The sequence below is a fragment of the Paramisgurnus dabryanus genome, chromosome 11, assembly GCF_030506205.2.
Source record: "Paramisgurnus dabryanus chromosome 11, PD_genome_1.1, whole genome shotgun sequence".
NCBI classification, from domain to species: domain Eukaryota; kingdom Metazoa; phylum Chordata; class Actinopteri; order Cypriniformes; family Cobitidae; genus Paramisgurnus; species Paramisgurnus dabryanus.
This window is the reverse complement of record NC_133347.1, coordinates 15,606,369-15,633,492: the sequence shown is the minus strand read 5'-3', so window position 1 is coordinate 15,633,492 and position 27,124 is coordinate 15,606,369. Positions and strand designations below refer to the sequence as shown.

At 38.2% G+C, this 27,124-nt stretch overlaps 2 protein-coding genes across 5 annotated transcripts; both read right to left on the bottom strand.

Moving 5' to 3' along the window:
- Nucleotides 1–62: 62 nt before the first annotated feature.
- impdh2 (IMP (inosine 5'-monophosphate) dehydrogenase 2) lies at nt 63–13,309 on the bottom strand. Of its 3 annotated transcripts, XM_065247087.2 has the most exons (15): nt 12,913–13,308; nt 10,977–11,025; nt 10,742–10,843; nt 8,588–8,662; nt 8,117–8,323; nt 7,956–8,043; nt 7,565–7,764; nt 7,387–7,477; nt 7,209–7,304; nt 4,738–4,809; nt 3,055–3,198; nt 1,340–1,484; nt 845–988; nt 560–643; nt 63–440 (listed from the first exon to the last, which is right to left on the bottom strand). In XM_065247087.2, the coding sequence occupies exons 1-15, from the start codon at nt 13,008–13,010 to the stop codon at nt 419–421; spliced, it is 1,617 nt and encodes a 538-aa protein (XP_065103159.1). In that variant the 5' UTR covers nt 13,011–13,308; the 3' UTR covers nt 63–418. The 3 variants fall into 3 exon arrangements, with proteins under 3 accessions (XP_065103159.1, XP_065103161.1, XP_065103160.1); XM_065247089.1 differs by lacking the exon at nt 8,117–8,323 and having other exon boundaries at nt 12,913–13,309; XM_065247088.2 differs by lacking the exon at nt 4,738–4,809 and having other exon boundaries at nt 12,913–13,306.
- A 707-nt stretch (nt 13,310–14,016) lies between these two features.
- Nucleotides 14,017–26,937, bottom strand: arih2 (ariadne homolog 2 (Drosophila)). 2 transcript variants are annotated; one of them, XM_065247084.1, is made up of 15 exons: nt 26,791–26,937; nt 23,595–24,020; nt 23,363–23,430; nt 23,084–23,156; nt 20,173–20,314; nt 19,812–19,933; nt 19,491–19,600; nt 19,292–19,409; nt 17,950–18,000; nt 17,822–17,843; nt 17,584–17,735; nt 16,967–17,110; nt 14,952–15,020; nt 14,707–14,814; nt 14,017–14,615 (listed from the first exon to the last, which is right to left on the bottom strand). In XM_065247084.1, exons 2-15 carry the CDS (start codon nt 23,811–23,813, stop codon nt 14,544–14,546), a joined length of 1,470 nt encoding a protein of 489 aa, XP_065103156.1. In that variant the 5' UTR covers nt 23,814–24,020; nt 26,791–26,937; the 3' UTR covers nt 14,017–14,543. The 2 variants fall into 2 exon arrangements, with proteins under 2 accessions (XP_065103156.1, XP_065103157.1); XM_065247085.1 differs by having other exon boundaries at nt 23,595–24,017.
- Between the last annotated feature and the right edge of the window lie 187 nt (nt 26,938–27,124).

Genomic DNA, 27,124 nt, shown 5'->3' with positions numbered 1-27,124 from the left:
TTGCTTAAAATGGTGCATATACATACAGAATTACATTTCAAATAACAATAACAAGACAAACGTGTGTGGCAACAAAATTTATTTTTTAATACTTTCCCAGTTGTCAAATGATTAAAACATGAACATCTTTTTGACATGTAATGCATCTGACGCATGAGAGCAGACAGCACATGCTCCTCACAAGCACACATACACTCTCACACACACACTCATATAGGCATATGCATATAGACATTGACACATTTTTTCTCCTCGCTCAGAGAAGAGGTGTCCGGGAAGACGAGAAAGAGGAAGCTGAGGTTCTCAAGTGTGTTTGGGTGTCTGTATGTGCAAAAGCACGTGTGGAAGTTCATTAATCGGAGGTTTGTGCATGTATGTGTGAGTGGCTGTGCATGTACTGGCATATGTGGTTTCTTCTTTAAAACAGGCGCTTCTCATAACTGAAAAATCAAAAGGAGATGAGAAGAAAACTATTAATATGAAGCTTTATATTTTAATGCATTTACAATGTACATAGTCTTGACACTATACAGTTTTATGTGTGAATGTGTTTATTCACCTGTGCAAGCTGTGCACTCCTCCCTCCATTTGAGCGGACACGGTTCTCTTTTCAAACCGAAGTTCACCAGAATACATCATTGCCCTGAGATGAAGAGAAACGTGAGTATATTTGGGTTTGTATCTATTTTAGCAATGCATTATGGGGTTAAAGGTAAAGTATATCATTTCATTGCTACTAGCTGCAACATATGAAACTGCAAAAATAAAAAAATATGGGGCATAAATACACAATTCCTCCTTAAACATGTTTACAGGTGTGCTAGTAATTTGCACATTGACATACCTCAGCTGTGTGAGGCTTTTAGCACCGATGTCTTGGCAGGAATGCTGTATTCCAGCAAGGAGATATGGGACAAACTTATGGATGGAGCCTTTATCCTGAACAGCCCCTGAAACTCCTTGAGCTACTTTAATCTTATCACTCTCACTGAAAAAGAAAAGAGAGAGGGGGATGAGTTAACAGCTTTAATATACATCTTGCTCATCAAAACAGCACGTGGACTATATCTGATAGTGTGCATTTAAAAATCCCAAAATAATACATTTTATGTAACAACAGCTATTAAAATGTTTTATATTATCAGTGAACTACTTCGTCAATTCATCATTTATAATCCAATTATTATATACAGTTTAAAAAACTGCTTTGTAAGTTTGTAGTCAAGCAATTAAAGAGGGAAGTGGAATGTGTAATAATTCGAGTAAACAGCAACAGAAACTAAAAGCAATTTAGCATATAAGTGTTGTATGCAAGACAGAATGCATTTGTGTTTAACACCTGAAGTATCTGGTCTGTGAGCCAAGGTTTTTGTCCATGGCATCCAGTGAGCCCATCCCTCTGTACTTCTTCAGACGGATGCCATCCGAGAAGAAATATTCACCTGGAGCTTCAGAGGTGGCAGCTAGCAACGATCCCATCATTACTGATATCCACAAAGAGAAATCAAAAGAGCATTAAGGGAAATAACGATTATGAGAAATGGGTAACACTTTACAATAAGGTTCATTAGTTAACGTATTACCTAACATGAACAAACCATGAGCAATATATTTGTTATAGTATTTATTAATCTTTGCTCATGTTAATTCACAGTGCATTAACTAACATTAACAAGATTTTAATAAAGCATTAGTAATTGTTGAAATTAACAAAGTAAATAATGTTAACTAATGAACCTTTTTGTAAAGTGTAACCGAGAAATGCTATACAAAAATATATATACACACATGTATTTAACTTTCTGCAGTTACTAGGTCACTTAAACAAACACAAGCAAATTTGTAACATTGTCTGTGTTGACTTAAAACATCACAAAACAAACAAAAGGTCAGATTTTCCTCGTTTACAAATCATCCTGGGATAACTTGGATCATCAGGATTTGCACAAACTTGCAAAGCTGAAGCTAATGCCACTTTAAATGCATCCAGTATTATAAAAAAGTGTGAAATATCAAATTCTAAGAAGCTCTTCATTAAGAAAATTAATACAAATATAAAACTATTCTTATTACAACTTACTACTTTTCAGACTATAATACGCGTTTTTGCATAACTTGGCTGGTTCTGCCTTTTATAGTCAGGTGCAATTTTGAAATTTATGATGCAAGAGACAACATTACCGTCTACAGCCACAAGAGTCCGCTATATGCTGCTTCTCTATTTATGTAATTCAATGGATTCAGTGAAGTGGAATGACGAGTCTGCGAACTTCACGCTAATTGGCTTGTTCGGGTAATTTAGCCTATTCAACCTTCCAGGTAAGTTCTGTATGCTATGGTTTATCGTTTAAATAACTGATAATATTACTACCGGTATTAAAGGGGACAGAGAATGAAAAACCATTTTTACCTTGTCTTTGTTGAATAATGGTAGTCTACCCGCATTCACGAACATACAAAAAGTGCTAGACATGCTAAACATCTCAGTCTCATAGAAATTCCTCTTTTAGAAATGTCAGCCAGAAAAAGGCCCAATCTGAAAAACTGATGCTTATGACATCACAGGCATCTCCCTGCCCCTCCACTTTAAAATAATTGGCTACATTTTTTGAGTGGCAGCAAACTCAGCCAATCAGTAATGAGATTGCAAGTTAAGCCACTAAGGGGAGCCAAATAGGTGCAAAACTACTTGTTTAAAACCCCCCACCCTAATAGAGCTATCTGAGAGAGGTTTTTAGGAAGCTTCTAAGGCATTACAGACCCCCCAAAAAATGTCACATCACAGAACAAGGATAAATACCCCGTTCAATCATTCTATGTCACCTTTAATGTACAGACATCTATTCAGCCTGCTGTTCTGTCCGCTAATGTTTAGTTGAATAACTTTCCTTTCCAGATTAAATGTCTGTTCTTCGGCTTGGATTTTGTGAAATAATTTCCTTAATAAACACGTTTATTAACATGTTATAAACGTGTTATTTCGTCTTAATGACACATACAGTCCGGAAAATACGGTATATTACATATGTAATTTTTATTAAATAAAAGTATCACCTGTAGATGCACCCAGTGCAAGAGCTTTAGCAATGTGTCCAACGGTCTGAATTCCCCCATCAGCAATCACAGGCACTCCAAACCGCCGGGCGTATTCTGACACCTTATACACAGCAGTAGCCTGTGGTCTTCCACACGCCAACACTGCGAGGATAGAGAAATAGAGATTTCATTATAAATTACCATTTCTTAAAAATATGATTAGGACAAACTTAGAATCTTGCTTATGTACTCTTGCTTATTCTACAAAAAAACAAACAGTGTTTTAACTGTTCAGTAAAACAACTCAGTTACATCACACAAAGACATGTGCACACATCAGTGTCATCTTCAATCATGCAGTCATGTGACCACAATCAGTGCCAATCAATGGATTACTGGATTAAGTTTGGGATAAATTGCAAGAAACTAGGATTGTGTCCAAAGCAAAGTGAAAATGTCCAAATCATACCAATTGTTTGAACTTCATAGAGTTCAAAGGCAAATGGTTAAACGGAATGGTTAGAGGTATATAAAGAAAAGTGAAACGTTAAATGTGAAACATTCTTAATCTATGAGAGGTAACAGGGGAAAGAAAACAAGTTTCATTAGCAAACTTTTTGGCAAGTCTATGACGACGAGAATATGCAAGAGTTGAGATGGACAAGACAAACCACAGAAAACTGAAATCTAAGAGCTGAAATCTTTTTTTAGTCTTGTCTGGATGTTTGATCTTACATAAGCCTGGCTTTTACATCATCACAGAAAAACCCACATTGGTTACAATGTTATATGCACAGACGCCTGTCCTAACCAAAGCAGACATTACTTCGCAGTTATAAGCCATCTAATCAAATACAAACAAAGTCAAATATTCAAATTATCCACAAACAAGAGTTGATATGGAATGAGGTCTTTTATTTTTCCCTATGCATTTTATTTTTAATGTGCATTGGACCCATGTTCTCTCCCAATCATCATCTGGAGCCTACAGACCCCTTAGGTTTCTTATAAAACATACGCAAGAAAGATCAGGAATTGACTTAATATTATTTTTACCCAATAATGTATTAGCACATAACACCTTTAATAAAACTAAAGTGTAAAATTTCTGACTGAAACTCTCAGCTAGTTGGTAGTGGTCAGTGCAAAGAAACAATTACATGTTTTTATATACAAATCTTTTTCAAAATTGTTGTTGTAAGTGTTTAGTTTAGATTACAAAATAAAACCCTGGCTGTGAAAACCAAATTGAAGTATTTTGTGATTTACTGATTTCTACATCCTACATAATGTAAAGAACATTTTTATGAAAAATAACCTTGATATTTTTAATACGGAGTAAGGTCATGTCAAAGAGTGAAATCAAACTTTAATGCTCCTAATCTCATAATTCGACATGAGACTGGATTTCACAGACAGGGTCAAATATCGTGTCACTTGGCATGACATTTTGTAATGTACAAGTGACCTTAATGCTATTGCATAATCTAGTTCACATTACTGTTAGTAAGGATTTCCAGGTAACAGACTTCGATCAGAGGAAGTGCCAAACGCCAAGCCTCCAAAACCCCAAAAACCAGCAACTACTTCTAATGATGCAGAGCTATTAACCAATCAATGCAGCAGGCTGTGGGAAGGGGCAGGCAGAGTGAGCAAGTGAGCCAATGGGATCTCTGTATGAGGATCGGGGGAGGGACTTACTGCAGTATCCCGTAACAGTAGTTGGGGTTTTGGGGCTGAGGAGCTTTAAACCAGGAGGGATACTGAGAGGCGCTAGAGAGAGGAAATTATAGGAAGAGAGATAAAGCTAAAGAGAAACTGAGAAAGGCAAGACAAAATAGCTCTGTACCAAAAACTTCCCTAAGTGCCTGATTTTTGTTTTGAAGAGGCAACATCCTAACTGTCCTAATACTGTAAGTGGACTGACTTGGATTGCTTGACAGCAACATTGTGCAACACAAAATTAGCGAGAGGTTTAAAGTGCAATTGATTTAAAGGCGTTTCATGTTAACATGAAACTAATGGCGGTAAATTGCAAGCATGCAAATGCGTGGTATAAACATAGATTTGGTAAAATAATAAATTATTAATCACGCTGGACTATTTATCAATCAGTATATTTTTTTACTGAAATAAATATTACTTAACTGATATTTCTCATCTCATTTCCCCATCTTTTTGTACATATTTTTACAATACAAAGCATTAAGGCATTGCCTTCTTAATAAAATATATGATGCAATGTTGCCTTAATGGATTAGTCCTTTTTCTTAAAAAAAATCCATTTAAAATACTCTCCACCACCATGTCATTGAAAGTGTTAATGTCCTTCTTAATTCAGTCGAGAAGAAATTATGTTTTTTGAGGAAAACATTCCAGGATTTTTCAAAATTTTATGGACTTTAATGGACCCCAACACTGAACAGTTTTAATGCAGTTTAAAATTGCAACTTCAGTGAGCTATAACAATCCCAAAAGGCATAAGGGTCTTATCTAGCAAAATGATTGTCATTTTTGGAAAGAACAATAAAAAATATACACTTTTAAACCACAACTTCTCGTCTTCCTCTGGTCCTGTGATGCGCCAGCGCGACCTCGCATAATACGTCATCACGTCAAGAGGTCATGGATGACATATGCGAAAATACATCCCAATTCTTACAAGTGTGGAGAAAGAGGACCGTCCTGACGTTGCTGTATGTCGAATGATACTTATTAATGTCTTTGTGTCAGTTTATTGTTTAAAATGGTCCGCAAATGTGCGTTTCTTATATGTAACACGTGACCTTTCGACGTCATTATGCAATTACATGAGGTCGCGCTGGTGCGTCAGAGGACTGGAGATAGACGAGAAGTTGTGGTGTAAAAGTGCATTTTTTTCTTGCCAAAAATGACAATCGTTTCGCTAGATAAGACCCTTATGCCTCTTTCGGGATCATTTAGAGTCCTTTGAAACTGCAATTTTAAACTGTAAAGTGTTGGGGTCCTAGCCTAGAAATCTAGACGCACCCTAGCGGCCGCAAAATATATTTGCTGCCAGGGTTTAGTCTAGGCACTCACAATACACTTAACAGCTCCAAAAACCAAAATTTGGTCAGGCCAATCACATCGTGTGTAGCGTCTGTGGGGCGGGCTTAACATGATGACGACAGAGCTGCAACGGTTCCTACTTGAAAACAAAGAATGGCGCTGCTGCTGGCGAACAGCTTTCTTTTGAAGCGGCTTTGGCCGCGACTCTGGAGGACTTAGACTTATGTTTTTCTTTGAGAGAAGAGCAAATAACCCTACTGAAGTCCTTTTTAAGCAAGAAAGATGTGTTTGGAGTTTTGCCGACTGGTTACGGTAAAAGTTTGATATACCAATTAGCTAGCCTGGTTAGCCAGACCTACATCAAGACCTACATCGTTGCTCTGATTGGTCATAGCGCTATCCTATTGCGTGCAGAGGCATTTTGAGGGACAACCTTATATCCCGCCCCTTGCATTGAGCCGTTTGTGTGAAGAGTTGCCAGACCTTACATCTTGATGTAGGTCTGGCTAACCAGGCTATTGGGGTCCATTAAAATGAGAAAAATCCTTGAATGTTTTCCTCAAAAAACATAATTTCTTCTCGACTGAACAAAGACAGACATTAATATTTGGATGACATGGTGGTGAGTAAATTATCTGGATTTTTTTTTAGAAAAAAAGGGCTAATCCTTTAAAATAACTAAAATAATGTTTTTAAAGGACACATCATCATTAAGACATTTACTTTTTGAAGTGGCCACTATAACCCCTATAAACTATACATGCTACCTTTGCAGGTTTTAATACAGAGCCAATGAAAGAGAGGATGAAATGAAAAAAGAAAAAGCCACACTTGTGGATACAAAGCAAATGAAATTAATTTTCTTCCACAGGTGCTAAACCCCATAAAAAAAGTGAACAAGTGTGTGTCTGTGTGTGTGGAGGGGGGTATTATGTGCCAATCAATCTGCACAACGGTTTTACAGACCAGCAGAGATTCAACTGCAATGATATTTGGCAAATGACAGATGCACTGTTCTAACCAACTAAAAGGAAACCAGGGGCATGGACACTGGGGGCTTGCAACTGGATGTACTTCATATTGAGAGACAGCCTGTGATTGGCTGAAGGGCAGGCAGCCAAGCATGGGACTGGTGGACTCACCTTCTTGCGTGATGCAGATTGAGCCGCTGCCCATTCCCACTCGGAGGGCGTCCGCTCCCGCATCGATTAGATTTTTCGCCTGAGCCGCAGTCACCACTGTGACAGAAAAATTACTGGGTGTTAATTGTATGTTTATAGGTGTAGGGGTTGTGAGAGCTTGTATGCATATTAAACTGACCGTTGCCACCGATGACCTGTACGCTGGGATATTTCTCCTTAATGTACTTAATCATATTAATCTGGTAGATGGAATTTCCTTGAGATGAGTCCTTAAGCGAGAAAAAAGAAGGAAGCATGAATGACCATTTACTTCTTGATTTAATTGGAAAGAAACAATAATACACAAAATGTCATACCAGGACGACTACATCCACGCCAGCCTGCCCCAGCAGGTCGAGTCTGTATTTGTCATCATTGTGTGTACCAATGGCTGCGCCGCATAGCAGCTGTTTACGCGAGTCTTTTGATGCCAGTGGGAAATCTCGGTTTTTCTTCAGATCTGTCCGAGCAATGATGGACACCAAACATCCCTCCTCATTTACTATAGGAAGCTTACCTACAGACAGCAAACACTGGGTGTGAGGAGAACCACCGCTATTCTTTCATCACCACTACACTTTTACAGTGTTTGTAATGGTTAATATATAACAAGCTTTCTTGTAAATATTTTATTTGTTTAATGATTTGTAAAAATCTTAGGGTGTGAAGAAAAGGGTTTCTAATGAAAGCTCCTTATCAAACACACACCTTTCTTGCTCCTCTGAAGGATTTCATTGGCCTCTTTCAATGTCACTCCTGCTGGAGCTACAACAAGATCCTCCCTCTTAGTCATCACCTGAAAGAGGGAGAATGTAAATTAAACTTGAAAATACTCTAGCCCCTCCTTCCATTTACTAAGCCCCACCCACCTCACTGAGAGGTAGGTCGTGCTCAGTCTCCTTTAGGAAGTCGATATCTCGTGACGAAATGATGCCGACCAGCCGTCCACCCATCTGACCGTTGTCCGTTACTGGAATACCACAAAAACCGTGTCGGGCTTTAGCCTGGAAGACGTCTCTAACTCGTTCGTTCGGACTCATCACCACTGGATCGGTAATGAAACCTTGCTCGTACCTCTAAGTGGCCGAAGTGAGAGGGTGGGAAGAAGCAGAAGGAGGGAACAATAAGGACAGTTCTATTAGGGTTTCTACTGGGGGTCATTTTAGCATAACACAAAAAACATGAGGAAGAAAGATGTGTAAGAAATAAGATGAGCAGGTATGTATTTCTTATTAAGAGAGACATTGCCATTATAGGATAGGAGAAAAGAGATAAAGAATAAGAATAAGTGAAGGAAACAGCAAAAAGTAAAAAAACACAGTGTGTATGAAGAGACTCACCTTGACCTTGCGGACTTCATTGGCCTGGAACTCTGGTGTGCAGTTATGATGAATAAAGCCAATACCACCCGTCAACTATAACACAACAACATTACATAAACTTAATTTTCTTTTGGGCTTTTATTATAAAACCAAGAGCCTTTAGGTAATGTCACTGCCCTGCAAAACCACAATTTGGTACTAGTTATTCTTATGCTGGGTACACACCAAAAGATTTTCACATCTTATAAGATTATCAAAATATGATAGACCACAAACACGAGGTTAAAAATCCTAGATTTAACCATTTTGCACCTATAGTGTGTGGTGTGCCATGAGGTGTCAAAGACAGCACACCACACACAAACAGATTTTTAACCAGAGTCTCGACTGTGAACACAAGAAATCTCGCAAAATCTCGCAAGACTTCAGAATAAGCATGGCGGACGATATAAAAGATGAAATTTTACTTGCTTACTATTTAAATTGTATTCACTAAAAATGTATACGTTGTGTAATGTACCCTATGAACAACAAGATAAGTGTCAATGTTTAATATATCAAAAAGACAAAAGTTAATTTTACATTTGTACATAAGAGGTCTTCATGGGTCAAAAGAAATTACCCAATTTACTTTTTACCCAAACCCGACGTGCATAAATCATTAAAAAAAATTTTTTTTTTACCTGATTCGAGACAAGCCCAAGAAAGTGAGACCCAAGTCCAACCCAGTGGCAATGTTTTTGAACCCAACTGGAGTCGAATGTGCATAACAATTTATCGTGATAAATCTATTGCAGAATAGTTTTTGTTTACATCATATACGTGTGTGAACTGTGAATAATAATTTTGTATATGTAAGGGATAATGTAGAGGCAGCCGGTAGTTATCGGGAAATAAGCCCCGACAGTGTGATCAGGACCCGACGCGAAGCAGAGGGTCTTGTATCACACTGAAGGGGCTTATTTCCCGATAACTACCGGCTGCCTCTACATTATCCCGCTTATTACACGGCTACTTGTCTCATAAGAAAAAAACCGGACATGAATATGAATTTGAAACATTTTATTGGCATATTTGTTTTAAATTAACATGTTTATCCTTCCGCGAAACTTTGCACAGATGCATAAAATGATCGTAATACCTTATTAAGATCTTCTGCTTCATACTTGTCTGTCTCCATTTTTTCTCTTTTAGCCAGTCTTTGAGAAGTTTTAATGCCCATTCTGTATTTTTTTGTGTGTTGGCTTCATAGCTGTCATGCTCTATTTTGTCAAGTTCAGTCTCAGTAAGCTCTCTGTGTCTTGTCGTGGTTGTCCAGTGTTTGTCACAAGATGGCGCCAAACAGTAATCTTTATTGATCTTTATTGGCGCGGAGCGATTTTACTCGTACAAGTAGTACCGGCTATGCGTTATTACTTTGGAGCGGTTATTATTTGAAAAGAACGAACCTGCAAATGTCTCAACTGACCAATCAGAATCAAGCATTCCAGAGAGCCGTGTAATAAATATAAATATGCACACGTGCATGTGTAATTTTAAGATAAAAATATTTTATATATTTCTATTTCTATATAATATAAATTATACATAATTATACAACTGTATATACGCTTTTAAACATTTTCTTAAAAATATATACACATGAATGTGTGTGTATTTATCAATACAATCTACTTGAATGTAAACGGCACCGACGTGTGTGAAATTTGCAGCCCTGCACTACCAGTTGGACAAAGAGAAACCCTTGTGGCCCCAGATCCAATTTGGTCTGCTGCTCCGTTTATTTTCATTTATTATCTGATGATGACACCAAGGTAGCTGCTACAATATGCATTCAAAATTGATTGACAGGCCTAGCTCAACAATAATGAACCTACCGCCAGCCATACATTGTCGCAAGCACTCTTGACAAACGAGGAGGGGTGCACACTTGATGCCCACACGCAAGACAGTTCGGGTCGCGTTGGGTCCGTTCGGCAAAATCACATTCATTTTAAATGACCTGGCTGAGACCCGATGCCATTAATATCATACCCGACCTGTGTCTGAGGCACACATGAAACTTTTAGACCCGAACCCGTTCGGTCGAACTTTGGTTTTTGGATCTAAGTGGACCTATGAAGACATCTACTATACATCAGGCAAAACTGGACTTTCTTGAGTTTTTCTTACCGCCATTGCAATAGCCATTCCAGACTCTGTGACTGTATCCATAGGTGATGAGATCAGCGGCGTTTTCATTGTGATTTGTTTTGTCAGGGCTGATGTCAGATCCTGTAAAGAGAGCCAATCAAATTCAGTGTTGAAACAAAAGCCACAGCATCCTTTTATCAATCCATATCTAATTTGTCTTTTGTGATGTGCTAGCATCACTTTTTCTTAAAGACAGGATAGAGGTCTTACTTACCACCTGGTCAGCAGTGAAATCAATGTACCCAGGCAGAATCAAGATATCACTGAGGAAAAATGTTAAAAGTCAGTGTGAAACAGAACCTGTGAACACTTTAATGTTGTAACATATTTTTGAATGAAATGGAATACTGAATGAGAAAAATAGAGGCTTGTTGGACCCGAAGACTGACAATTGGAGGGAAGTGGTTAAAAGATGTTACACCCAAGTCTTCAAATTGATGTCATCAGATAAGAAACACCAATCCAAAGACAATTTTTCGGTTTTTGATAAAAAACTACCAGGAAAAAATACTTTTTTGTGAATTGACCTGCACAGATGAATTGTTCACCACAAAACTAGTTGCAGTGTGTGTGCTATCAAAGTAAATAGGGTTAATTTTTGATTAGTGATGCCTCACGATTAATCGCGACTAATCATTTGCAGAATAAAAGTTTTTGTTTAAATAATATGTGGGTGTACTGTGCATTATAACACGCACGCACGCACGCACGCACACATACACGTATATAATTAAGAAACATCTGCATGTTTATATTATATATAAATATAAATATTTATTATATATATTTTTTTCTTTAAATTATAAATGTATGTGTGTTTATTTATATACACATCATTAATTTACACAGTACACACACATATTATGTAAACAAAAACTTTTAAACTGCAAACGATTAGTCGCGACAAATCGTGAGGCAGCACTAAATGTTGCCTTTAAACCTGCTGTAATTCACACATTAAATGTGCTTAATACCTAAAATAATTCAACAAACTGTGTTTAGAGGAAACTAAAACAAACCTCTCCCATAGACCTAAGTCAACAAAACCATATCTGACAGACGTCTATCTTGAGTTTGGGACGGGGTTACTCTTTTTATTGACCAAAAGCAAGTCGGGAAATGACTCGGACATTTATCTGAAATTGATACATTTTTTATTCCAACCATTTCCATGTGGTGCCGCTAGTGAGCCAGAAATCGATTAACAGCAGTGTTGACTCCCGTTTTCAGTTTTATCTCGTGCACACGGACACATACCCCTAAATAGACCCCACACATCCCTCATGGTTCTGTTAACTAATCCTCTTTTATCTTTGCAGCGTAATGTCACTTATCTTGTTTACCAATGCCAAGCAACGCCTTGTTTTTATGATGAATGTGAATGTCCAAGCAACCTCATGACTAAAGTAAACAGTCCTTCGGAGTGAAAACAGAAAGAGGTTTCTGGCTCAAACTGGCCACTCTGTGAAACAGCACTGTCCAGTTTGCACCTGCCACATATTAGTTTTCACTCAGTAATGTTAGTACTTTACATGACACCGAGACACTAAACAAGTACACACAACCCGTGGCATACAAAAAGCATTAACAAACTTCATCCTATTTATAGCATGTTCGGAAAGAGATTCGTTTAGGAAAAGCAACAAAGTGTGTCAGCGGCATAATAATAGACTGTACACATTGCTGCAATATTTATCATTTTTTACGTGTTATAACCGAAATAATATAGCATTAGTGAGTATTGGACAATTCAGTTTATGAGCCAGTCCAGAATGATTTTCCAATTTAAACTAACCTTCTTTGTTTACATTTCAAAATTAACTCAGGATGCCACTAAATTTATTGAATATCCTCAAAAAAAATGTTTGGTCGTCTTATGTAGTCTGAAGGAAGCCACGTGAAAGCGAATTAACAGCGTGCTGTCATATAATTACACAACCACAATTAATTCTGGAGCAGAGAATACGAACCAACAACGACACCTACATGCCGTACAATTAACGTCAGCTTGCATCTTATTATAAGCCTCTAAAGCTTTTGGTTTTAGATGAAACTACATAAAGTGACAATGTTTATGAGCAGATCTAAAACGATACAGATACGTTTAATACATAGGGAGAACAAGGTGTTTTACAATGTAAAGTATTTACTTGTAGGTAAGGCCGTCTCCGCAGTTGAAGAGTTGCTGCCCTGTAAGACCATCGTCAGGTACATAGCAAGTCTCACCACTGATTAAATAGTCAGCCATGATCTGAAAAAGTCCAATCTCCTACAGGAAGTGTTCAGTTTAAAACCAGGAGTCTGTGTTCACACAGTCCGATAAGTTCGGTTCACCACCAGCTTCAATCCAACACTGTGTTGACGATTCTTATGTCAACAAATACTGTCAGATGTTGATATTTATAGGAAAAAAGTCTGGTGCTTCGCCGGTCTGAGTGTGGAAAAAATCCCACCCGAGCTCTTGTTTTCGGACAGAAACCACTCTGAGGTGCACACAAGCATCGCACGTGTCTGTCTGTAGGACGTCCTCGCCTTCCGCCGATATAAATAAGGTATCTTCGTACGTCACATCCGGGTGGCGCGTCTCTCTCACTGCGCAGAACTTTCGGCGTATGTCATCAAAGACACGCGAGATCAATTCGAAAGCGATACTTTGATGTCATACACCGATCGGTCTGCGTAGCACCGAATGAAGTCGAACGTCTATGAGCCGAACACTGCACAGAACTGTCTGCATTTTATTACTAGGGCTGACCAAGAATGAACTCTTGGTCTGAAGGTGAAGTAGGAGGGTGGGGTGCTTGTTTGTACCCGTTTTGGAGTGCGTTCTCTTATCTTGTGCGGACACATTTTGTGTACGAAGACAACTCGTAGATTTAGTTCTATCTCGGGAACTCTACCGCTGCCTTTTTTGGCTCGTGAAGTGACCTAAATCCTGAGCCACTCGGGAGCGCGCAGTCCCTAGTGAAAGCGAATTAAAGACGTTTCTTCTTCATGCCCTGATATTATCTTAATTCATAAACTCTATATTGGCCATTTAAAATAAACACAAATATCGAATGAATAGTGAATAAATTACCTTAAATTACTTTTGCAAAAAAACAACAACAAAAAAAAAAAAACATTATAAAATGCGTTATTTTAGAATACAGTTTTTACTTAAGATTGAGCCTAAATAGTTTAATAATATACATATGTCATTTCAGATGTGGTATTTGCATGTGTGTGTGCACAAGAAAAGACAAGAGACACTGTCTGGTTTAAAAACTTTCTCTCAGTAACTCTGTATTTCTGTATTAATGTACAACCGTTGAAAATTACAGCATCATTTGTTTTTCATCTTTTTTCATTTTTAGTTTTTTAATGATCTAACTATCAACAGCCTTTCCAGGAAAAACATGAGAAGAAAGCATGAAAGAAAAGAAAGCTGAAGAAGAATGAGAAGAGTTAGACAGTGTTTGGAGTGTTTGTGTGTGCACGCAAGTGTGTGATGTCAGCCAACACCTGGCCATGAGAATGCAATATGTTTATGTATATGCTGGGATACAATCGTGCTATTCTCAAACCCTGCAGCCGAGTTAAGATTAGAAAGCCTAAAAATATAGGGGCACTGATGAAGGAAAGGATAAACAAAAGGGAAAAATACAGCTTTAAAAGTGATGCACAAAATGTTTTGAGATGCAGTGTAGAGTTTTGACAAAAAAGATGAGAGGGGTGTCTTTGGAGAGGGCAAGATGGTTGAGAGAAGGGACAACACGATGCAGATTTAATGGACGGATGTTCAGGTGTCATGAAAATCCTTCAGCAGCGTTCGTCTCTTCTGCTCAGCAATGTGCATCTGATTCTCCAGATCCTAACGATAGAAGAAAACAAGGCAAAATAAATAAATGTTTTCACATTTTTACGATTCATTTCAGATTTTTACCCCTCAATCCTTCTCTTACCCCTCTATCATTGGCGCTAGGCTCTCCTCTTTCATAAGTGTCTGCTCTCTCCACCTTCCATGACAGATTCTCGATCTCTGCCTCCAGCTGGGCCTGCTGATACTCAAACTATAGAAAATAAAAAGAATTAACATTAACTCATTTTTCCATCTTTAGTAAAAGACAGGCATATTATATTTTTAAAGCTACATTCAAAACAGTGCAGTTGTTTTTAGATTAAAAGATGTGTGTAAGCAGCTTCTTACCAGTTTTTTGCGGGGTCCAGACTCCATATAGTAAGCATAAGGATACGTGTACTGCAGTGTATAACGACACTATAAAGAGAATACAACAGACAAGATGTTGGGTTGCGTGTGTGAACAGATTCTGCTACACTTATGAGGACTCTTTAACTAGATCATCTAACAAACCAAATAGAACTTTTGCGAGTAGACGTCACAGTTACGTCACTGCAAGCTGCGCACACAATGTGGTGGCAGAAAATAGCGGAAATTAATAAGACACGAGTGAAACGAACAATGTAACTCACTAGAAAATTTATTGTTGTGCTGTTGAGTGTCAAAATAGAATGCCAGTATATCGTCGTCAAAGACACCATTTGAAGATAAACATAGGTGTTTATGGTTGCAATAAGCCCTTAAATGGACAGACTGGAGTGATGAAATCATTTGGAAATCTTTTAATAATTAGAACAGAAAATAATTGGAGATGTCCGTTGTTCTGTCGAAGTCTGTCCCTTCTATGTGTTTCTTACAGCGTTTTCATCACGTTACATTTATATTTTATTTAGAAGGATTAAAGATTTGAATGAGTTCATATTCATATATCAATAATATCACCATTTATTAAATATTTTAGAATGTTTCTGTTTTCTATGAGTCTTCTTCCTGTTTGTTCTAAAATTATGATGTTTACATACTTAATAAATATAGCACACACACACATGATGTAAAGTGTTATTAATAGACCCTTTTACTGTTTGTACACAATGATGACATGGCAGCGTATGCGCGCGCATTTAGGCAATGGAAGTATGGCAAGAATCAGCAGTGAAGCAACACAGACAGAGAAAGTTATTTAAAAAAGTTTACTTATCAACTTATTCATCACAGCTACCAGATCCGTGTACTATAGTGGAGTGGATAGAAGACATTAGCAGATGGCCAAAAATAAGGTTGCCAGATATATATATATATATATCTATATACGTATATTAGTATATTATATTAAGGCAACCAAACGCAACAACCAGACATTTTGATGCTGGGAAACCGTTTTTAATAAACTTTCTGAGTTGCTAACACGTTAGGACCAATAGGGAATAACACCACTTCTGTTGCCTATATGCCCGCACAGCCTATTTGATCACGTGAGCTGTAAAAGGGTCTATATATAAACAGTCCTATAATAGAAAACAGGAAAATAATGAAATATTTAATAACTACATCTATATACTATTATAGAATATATGATAATATTGCTTTTATATGTACTTTAGCAATTTCTAAAGTAAAAATAATTGATTTACCAATAAAGAACAATATATACACATTACATACATGCACACATATCAGTAGCCAAGCCATTTAAACTTTAAATTTATCTAAAAAAAAAATAAACGTAACTTGGTGAAACTGAAAACCCTATAAGAAACATTACACTAAAGAGAAACATAGGGGAAACAGACTTCGACAGAACACCTGATCCATAAAAAAAAAATCACAGTTTAACACAAACACTTCACACCGCTATTGCAGAGTTGTCACTTTCTGCCACCAGTTGGGCTCTGCCCACAAAAAAAACGTCATCTCTGTTTGCAAACACGCAAAAGGTCTATAGTGAGGACACTTTCATTTAAAAAAAAATGTATTGATGAATTTGGCAAAAGCTTTTATCCAAAGCTACTTACAAAGAATTTATGAGCGTGTGCATTTTCTGGGAATCAACCATGGGACCTTTGCATAGCTAGTCAAATTATCGATCAGTTGAGCTACAGCAAAGCTTATAAATAGGGTACCTATTTATACCTATACTATGACTGTATACATGTATGGGTTTGTGAAAATAAAGTAGGGAAAAGAAAAATGTTAATAGTCTAGGTCCTGGTTTTAGAGATAAGGGTTAGATTAAGCTAGTTCAGAAACTGCAGTTACATGTTAACTGACTAGTCACACAATAAGACTACCATTATTAAATCCCCTTCAATAAAAACATCTGATGAATGTCAAGCAGACTAAAACTGGCAAAACTCAGCTTCTACCTTGGCCAGTAGCTTGGCAGCATTCTGCAGGTACTGCCAGTCAATCCAGGTGCCCAGATTATTCATGACTCTCTCCTGAATCTTCTCCTGGATTCGCTGATACGTCTGTGCCTCCAGCTGCATGCTCTTATTGTGGTTCTCCCACTGGACACACACACAAATGTAATAAATGGATGAACACCAAACTTTAATGACTCAATTGTTATTAAACTCTCTGGAGCCAAACTATTTTTACTATAAGATTCATTAATAGTAGAATTTAGAGGACTGACATAGTGAGCTATAGTTTGGACCCTAAATTGGCAAAACATACATTTTATCAGTACCTTAATTTTCTGGAAATTGAACCTATGACCTTTAGCACCGCTAAAGCAATGCTCTACCACTAAGCTACTGGAACACAAATAATGGCTAAACTAGTCTAATCCTTATTAAATTGAACAGTATTATATTAGTATACTTATAGCATCCCACCCTTTGAAAATGTTTTTCCCCAACATAACTTAAAACAATATCATCTTGAATTGCCTTACAAGGTATCATCACAAGGCAGCATAATGTTACAGTCAACAAGTGACTGATTTATTGTGCTATATAGTGATAGCTTTTTGTCTCACCCTCTCAAAGTAAAACAGGTATTTTTTGAGGGCCTCTCTGGCCTGGGCCTGCTGGCTCTGATTCACGATGTCTGGATTCTCTTTGTAGCGACTGCACTCGTAATACTCGCTGCCATGAGTCTTCCAATCACCAAGACACATCCAGCAGAAATCTAAACATCCAAAACAACATCCGCATTACAATCAAGACCACCTTACCCCTCCAAAGAAATTAAACGATGATCATTTTTTAACATACCATGTTTACACTTGGAGCATTGCTGCAAAAAAGACAGAGAAAACAAGTATAGTTAAAACAGGCATCGGTTTCACATCATTTATGCTGCAAGATAGATGTTTAGGTACGTTTTCATTTATTTAACTCACCATGTGGTTGCATCCTCCGTTCTTTTCGATGCAGATATTGCATTTAGGGCACTAGGTAAAAAATCAAAAGAAAATACACAAGGTTATAAGGTATATACAATGCCTTAGCAATGCTACATTTATGGTTTGAACTTCGAATGCAGGAATAGGTTTTGTTTATGTGACATCACAACAGGTAATTCAGAATTCAACTTATATTTTGCCAAAGACGTGAATGCATTGTCTAAGACAATGTATATTTTACGATTTAAATATGTAAATGTGTGCATGTATGTTAGGGCTGTCACTTTTGAGAAAAATCAAATTCGAACGGATTTCGAATATCATGCAATGTATCCGAATATATTCGAATTTTCAAATCACAAAATTATGAACAGTGGCAGTCATAAACTGGGCTGTCTGGATTACCTTTTTACTTAATGTTTGAAACAGCAGGTTATCAACTTATGAATACAAAACTTGTATATGAAAAAATGATTCAGAACAGTTACAGACAATAACGTGACAACTTAAACAGCAGCAGGAGTATAGGAGCCCAAATGGAATTCGCGCCCGCAGATTTCGGAAGAAAACTCAGCGGAATTCTGCGGATTTAATGCCCGTCATTGACAAGCACACATATCCCGCGAATGAGCGTGTTTGTGAGAAGTAATCTCATTGACAACAAGGACACATACATAGCCTATCTCACGCGTTTGTGAACCGTCAGTGACAAGTACATTAACCCTGCGCGTGCTCGCCCGTTTTCAATGATAGAGAGCACAAACCCTTTGATACTTGAGATGAAATAAAACTTACCGCTGAGTTAAGCAGATCTCACTTGACTCTGTCGTCTATGTGACGCGTGACAGTCAGCACATGATCATTTAAAATCCGTTTACAAGACAAATGCTGTTGTTGTTTAATATAAAGTTTACATTGCGTGGTAAAAATAATAAAATTATCTTCATTCATGCTAATTTCATAATGCGAACGTATTAACACAAGCTTTTATTCTGCTATAATATTTAACACTATAAACAATATGTCATTTTATATACAAACTATAATTCTATCTTGACATGCACATTAGGTTCATGTTGGTCCAATTTGATTCCCTCTCTTGCGCACAGTTGCCGTCGTCGGTCTCACTCTCAGCCTCCTTCCTATTACGAGGTGTTACTGTAAAAAATGCGCTACACATGGCATTTAAAAAACCGGATGGTTTATTTAAAGTTCGAATACGGATATTTCACGTCATGTTCGAATGCATATTCGAATATCGAATAAAAAGTGACAGCCCTAATGTATGTTTAATTATTTTTACTTGTTTGCCAATGTAATTGGCTGTATGTGCTCTTACGTCTTTAGTGTGTGCACTGATGTAGTTGGCTGTCTCGGAGTCATCTGCACATTTTGTCAGCCATTTGCGGATGGTTGCGCAGTCTGTAGGGGCATGATACATCTGCCTGCACTTAAAACTGGAAAACAGACAAAGTCAAATTAGTCAAAAAAGTCAAATGTTAAACTGGAGTGAAACTGCATGTGTGTTTAAGTTATACCAGAAAACTTCTCCGCAGCGGCTGCACTGAACTCTACGAGCTCGAGGTTTCTGCACCTGTATAACTATTGGACAGTCAGCACCAGGACACAACTGCAGCTGGAAGTGACTCTAAAGGCAAACAAAAACATGTGCTGTTGTAACTGAGAATTTACCAAATATAAATAATAAAAAGCTTGTTAAAAAACCTTCTTGCCATAGAAATATTTGGAAAAACCAATGTCATGTTAAAAATATAGAGAATTACAATATTATCCTGGTAAACAAAACCAGCAGAACCCCCGAAAGGATGTGGATTTAATTTGATAAGGCTGTTACGTACCTCCACGTAGTCCCTGAAGAGGTAGCGTCTGTATTTGTCCTTCAGTTCCTCGCTGGGCAGAAGAGGAAGAACGAAATCGTCTGGCATTCGAAGGGAGCACTCCTGCGCCATGCAGGAAATCTCTGCGGGTACACAAAACCCATATCGGAGATCAGGTAACAGGCTGTGATCTTGTGTCTACAAGTTCATTCTAATCAGCAATGCACAGCCTTGCACACATGCACAAATGATGTACAGTGCAGGCCAAAAGTTTGGACACACTCACTCATTCTTTATTTATATATTTTTCCACATAAGAGAATAATAATAAACTCGTCAAGTGCGTCCAAACTTTTGGCCTGTACTGTATTTGCGCACTCACCTACTCCAACGCCATCTTTGACAAGTACAGTGCAGTGCTGCTCCCAGCATGCCTTGCAGAAGGAGTGCTGACAGGGTAGAGAGAGAAGAGCGTCTCTACGGACCAGCTGCAGACACACCCCACACTGCTGTGATGCCCCAACCTAAACAACACATGCATCAAGATTTATCTATTGATAATTGTCCAGTATATTTAACATAGCAGACATTCTTTATATCACAAGGATTCTGCTTTGTTTTCAGCAATTGCTGTGAATATTAGAGACAACTAACAGATTTATCACTTGTATTTATGGATTATATGAAGAGCTCAGATGCAAAACCCTCTAAATGCATTGGACATGTTTTATTGAAAATGAGCATGTTTTAATAAGCATTATCAGGCTCTTAGGTTTAGGTTCAGTCATTTCTATGGGTGACCCCGAATAGTCACCCGTAGATTCGATGCATCGATAGGGGAAGCCTGATTCGACTAAAAATCTTACAGTCGAATCATCGCAGATGTGTTATGAAATAAGGATCATTCCGTTTTGGCTGTATAAGGGTGCACATTATCTTATTTCACATATAACAGCTTTCTCCCAATATATTAATATACAGCCTATTATGATAATGCTATGCAAATAATATGTAAAAAAGTAGCTTTCAATAAATATTTTTAAAGTGCATGAATAAATTCAACATCCCAGTGACGGGGTTAAATGTCCATATGGAAAGCGGTTTTCAGGTTAATAAACCATTACGAAGAAGTTGTCTGAATGTTTCTGCAATTAAAAAAATGAAGTTAAAAAAGATACAAATGCATAATCAGTTTAGTCTTTGTTCATCACTTGAATGGCAGTTTTTGTCACTTTATCAGAAATTTTTAACTGCATTGAAAATGTAAACTGTTGGGGTCCAATAAAGTCTATTAAATTGAGAAAATCCTGGAATGTTTCCCCCCCAAAAAATGTAGTTCTATTCGACTGAAAAAAAAAAAGACATAGACATCTTGGATGACATAGGGGTGAGTAAACTATTGAGATTTTTTCAGCATGCTGCTCCATCAATATTGGATACGGACAGAATAGCCTAACCGCCGCAATCTTATGCAGGTAAAACATCTTAGTACTACTTGTCACTTATTCTTTGTTAGAGATTGCTTGATATGTCCTGATCGTGTGTAACATCTCTGTCTAACCACAAAGTTTGTGACAAGGACTTTCCATGCTGTAGCATCCTTGGTATTACTGTGTCTGTGGTCAAGCCAGCTGCAGTTTAAAACCCCAAGTGATTTAGATTCTGATGCATATATGGGTTAATCCTGGCTGGCATTTTTCACATCGGACGTTTTCAAAACAATTCCCACATCATGACGGAGGAGTTGAGCTAGTTTACTATGAAAAACTGTTATCCAATCATAGCAGTGGGCGATTACTTGGGAGTCTTTAATGCGGCACACCTATCAATACAGCGTTTCTCGAGCAAGCTTCAAAACCAGACTTCAAATTAGCATGTTACTTGCTGTTTTTGAAAGTAAAAACAATGTGAACGCCATAAGTAGACCTCAGACAAAAGTATAAAAAAATAAAAATGGCAGATTCACCACACCTTTAAATGTGAAAGTAAGAAAATGATGGATGGAAAGAACTTAATTAAAGTTATGTCTGCTAATGAAAAAATCCAATTAAAATCCATTTTGTGTGGTGTGGCTTTTCTATTCATAATTTCAACATGCAGTTTATAGGAGATGTTTATCCTCCATTTTGCCTTGGAACTAATGTAGACCAGGTTCTCTGGAGTCCTCTAAGGTGGAGGATTTTAAGATTCCCAGTGGTTTCTGCCGAACAGCGTCAGAGCTCATTTCCATAAATTCGATCTGACTTCAACTCTCCTCGACGCCCACATGGTCCAAGACGCACCGCTTACATTGAAAATTAAAAGGCACCCATTTCATTGGCAAAAACGATGTTATTTTGTGTATTTGGTATAATACATGTTCGCGTAGTTTATGGCTAAAAAACATTATTTTCCACATGTTTCCCACCGTACATTTTTGTAGCTCCAGATTTTCATCTCTTCCTGAAACGCACTGATTTTGTAGAAAACTCATCGATTTGAAAAAGCGCCGTGTCCCTGATTGGCCAGCTAATCTGTACGTTGTGATTGGCCTGAATACCTCTGACGTCAGCCAGAAATGCGACGCTCCTTACTATATTTGAAAGATTCGGTCAATTTACAGAGTCCAAGCGAGAGGAATTATGATAATGTCGGTCTTGTCTACATCACCAATCCCAGGAAGTAAACTGTTGCCGGGATTAAGCAGATTTGAAGCGAAAGTATTTAATGAACTTTTGATACGTTCCGAGCGCATTAGTCAGTATCATCTTATTTTTGATGGAGGTGGTGTTTAGCGGCTTTTGCATCTGAGATTCTGATATTATTCATAACATTCAGCTGTCACATCTTTTGTATAACAGTTGCCCCTGGCAACTTTGTCCAGAACAAAGCATTCACATAACTCCTCTAGGTAATATACTTATGTCGCAATAGTTAGCCTGTCTGGAACCGGGCGGATATTAAACCACAATACTGTATGATGCTTGCATTATATGCGAACGGCCCCTATGCTAATAGGATTTTGTTTCTCTTTCCCGGTCTCGTCCTTAATCCCGAGGACAAATGAGACTAACAGACCCTGTTCCAGCTGCCATGAAGCTTATCACACCACTGATCTACTGGCCTTCCTTCAACGTGATGCCCAGCCGATGTCTGACCAACGTCCACCGGCTTCCCCCCTTTAATCTATTTATTCATGTATGTATGTGTGTGTGTAACTTGGAATTATACTTTAATTGACTCAAAAACTACTTAAAGCATTGAAAGCTTCCAATCAACTTTTCCAGGTTTAAAAACAGATTATTTTTACTTACAGTGAGAGATCTACAGGTGCTCGTGGTCTGGGCGTGAGCCTCACAGAACAACTGAGAAGAATTTGACTTAAACCTTAAAAGACAAGAAAAAGATACATAAATTAAGACGCATATAGTATATAGTTGACAAAAACATTATAATAAATTTTCCCCCATCAATTTTAACTTAAAAATGATTGTGTGTATTTTACTTCATTGGTGAGGACACCATTACTTTGACATGCTTAAGAACTAACCAAAAATGTGAACATGGCTGTTTTTTTTCCTGTCTCACATTACCTTTCGTGTATTTGTGACACCTGCCAGTGAAAATGTACAAGGACCAGTTTGGCTACAGCTGGTGACACCTGAACAAAAAAAGTAATTCTGTACTGACAGACTAAAGCCACCAAACCATTTGAACAATTAATAGACATATGCACATCAAGTTTAAGTATTGTTAGCCTGCCAATAGACTACACATAGACATAAAGGAAGTCTGTAAAGCACAGCCTCTCCTTCGGTCACACACCTTCAGGGCGCTAGCTACATTGTTGACTTCCTCAGTTAGTACGCTCTGGCTTTCCCTGTATGTCAAACAATTGAACTCGTATTCTTCTGGGTCAAACGGTTCTTCCACCGTCACATCTTCATCAAGTTCATAATAATACTCGATGTCTCCCTCCGCAGCATCCTCATCGTCGAATTCCTCGTTACTGTCTGAGGCTTGGCTACTCATGTCCACAGACATAGCCCTCTGGGCCAACCCTTTCCCTTGATTGACAGCCGCTCTCCACCAATCAGCAACTTCTGAGCTGCTGCCCTATCCCCCAGACTGGACCACAAATCCCAGGGGGCCTTGTGGCTTTTAGCAGCACCGAAAGAAGCAGAAGAAATCACACTCCCCGTCACTCATGAGGAATCGGAGCGGGGATGAACTTAGAGGGAGGAGAAACTGCTGAAAGAGAAACAAACACACTATTTGGTTATTGGCATTAACAGAACACCAGTCAAAAGTTTTGATAAGCATCATTGAAAATAATAAAAGCTTTTGATCAAATGGCTTTTCCCTGAATTAGTTTTGTAGACTAGTTTAAGTGCTGTTCACATTATTTTTTGATAAATAGTGTACATTAAGGCTGTAACGAATAAATTGCGTGTCCCATTAAAAAGACCTGTCTAAAATTGATTCTGCATCGCAAGGCTGCAATTCTACGTTTCATGCGCAGCTTGTGCGTGTACTATGGCATTTTGGTCAGTAAGAAGTCCTACTTCTTCTGTGGCACAATTGGAGTTTCTGCACGAGAGCGCCCTCTGGCTTTTGTATGTGGCGGCATTTGACCGTAATTCATTAAATTTCAAATTCATTCAGAAAACGCGCAATTGCACAATAAATCATTACAGCCCTAGTGTACATAACCTGTTTGAGCTTTAGTATTACTATAGTACACTTTATAGTAAAATTGTTAGATACTACATTGTTTTCAACCATACCATTAAAGTATACTATCGTATTTAGAATTTAAGTTTATTAATTAACTATAGTTAATAATACAGAATACTGTAACAGTGAAGTAATTACTATATTATTCTACAGTATACTACAATGCGGCGCTACAGTTTACTATAGCAAGTATTAAAATATACTACAGTATTTTTCTAGTTGCCCACATATTTTTTACCTAAATATTGCAAAACCCCTTCAATAAAAAGCATTTTAGGGTGTGCTCATAAAGTAAACTGGTAAAAACACTGGTTCACTACACTACATTTAGACACGGGTGACTTTCCACAACGTGACTAATTGTTAATTCACTGGTATTTGTTGCTCTGTCTGTAAAATCAAGGCTTAAGTTTAATAATCTAATGAGCTTTACAGCATCTAAGTTTGATTTCAAATTTTAAATTTTTGAGATGACCTTACTAAAGGATGTCTCCACTTTCATAAAAAATCCCAATAATTTACACACACGCATGTCATCCAAGATGTTTATGTCTTTCTTTGTTCAGTTGAAAAGAAATTAAGCTTTTGAGGAAATCATTCCAGGATATTTCTCTTCATGGACTTTAGTGGACCTCAACGGTTTACAATTTTAATGCCGTTTAAAATTGCAGTGTCAACACAGCTTCAAAAGGACTCTTAATGATCCCATCAGAAGCATAAGGGTCTTATCTAACAAAACGATCATCATTTTCACCAAAAAATAAATAAAAAAATATGCACATTTAAGTTCTCGTCTTGCACTAGATATATGACATGCCGGCGCAACCTTGCATATTACGTAATCAGGTGGAAAGGTCACGCATTACATCTGTGATATTCGGTTATATTTTCACAGAATGTTATTTACATTATGTAAGATGATTATTATTATTTTTTATTACTTTAGATGGGTTTTCAAAGACATGGTCACATCTATCAACAACAAGCAGAATCAATGTCTCTGTACCATTACTTGTTTAATGCTGCTTGAAGTACATGATGAAAAGCACTTACAAATCTGTGTAACATTTCCACCAAACTTTAACTTTTATTGTTAACTACATTGTGCTTCCTACCTGTCTAGTGATGTGCGTTTATATAAAATATAACTAAAGGTGTAGTTAAAACAGCCCTTAAAATTGTTCACTACCCGATGAGTGCGCTGACTAGTGAACTGGGGAGTTGATTTTAGAGATGAACCCTATAAGAATCAGATTTCCCACCCTACTGTTATGATGACCAACAATGTTTTGAAGAGTTTTGTTATTACTGGCCACATACAAGTAGGCCTATATCAGCAAAGAATGAGGTGTGTCCAAACCTTTGACGGCCAGATCTAATAAAACAAAGTAAATCATCAAAAAAAATCATCAGACGGGTTTTAAAGTAGCCTTGCTCGTGTAGCCTACTCAACTACATGGGGTTCAATAAAACTGGTCAAGGAGCCTTTGTCTTATCTGAACATGAACCTAATGAAGGTTGTGCTAAAAGTCTCCGTGCTAACAGCAGCTAAAGACAATCACAAACTTTTTTAAAAGCGGCTTAGCGCTGCGTTTTAAAGGATTACACAGCGTACTGACAGACAGCCCGACCCGACAGCAGGAGCAGAGGCCCCGTGACCGCACGCCCGTGATCAAAGATTAGGGCTCTGCGTGTGCGTGCGTTCGCTGGTGTGATGACAATCACATATCCATTTTGAACAGGGGGTCAGTGGGCACTTGCTGGCGTCCGGTACCGGGTACGACCGGGTGTGGGATGACCTGGCTCGGTCCCACAAGCTCGCATTCCACCTGAGACTATAAATAGAGCACGGCGGGTGACTCGCATAATATCACGGTTTAGGTGTGGAGAGGTCGGGTGGGTGGGGGTTGGCAGATCGACGATTGCAGACTCACGGCACCGTGCTGGTTCTGCTTTGTTTACCCCACACGAATCGGGCCACACCAGCTGTTGCTGCGAACTCGATCAGCACAAATATATATGTATACACAACTGCGCAACTGATGCGCAGCAACCCCTCTCCCCGACTTAATTCGCGTCGTTTTAATACGTTTCACGCGGCCGTGCACAATAGTTAAAGTTAAGTGCATGTGGCGTAAGCCAGTGATTTATTCGCAGTCAACCGCGAGCGCTCACTACAGCTCGGGGATTCGTATGTAAACAAGGCCGTTTTGGTCCGTTCGGTAAAGCCGCCGCTCTGTTGGCTTAAAGCCCCCGGCCGTACATGACATGCACACTTTCTTACCTGCTGGACCGCGTCGGGCCGCTACTCGACACTTGCTGGGGAGAGATTTTCGGACAGTGATCCGATACGTTCGCTCAGATGAGTCGCAACAGATCGGAAGTATGGGGGATTCTAGAGTGGCGTCACTTCCGTGTCCGATCGAGCCTGTTTTCCACAGTTGCTCAACAAAGGAGGGGCCACGCGCACATACACACACGCGCACGGTTATAACTGACATGCATACTTACAGTCAAACACACACATCTCATGCAAATGTAGGTCAACAAAACAAGAAACCTGATTTACAATGTGTAATGCATTTGGATGTGCAAAGACAAAGATGAGCGACCCCAAT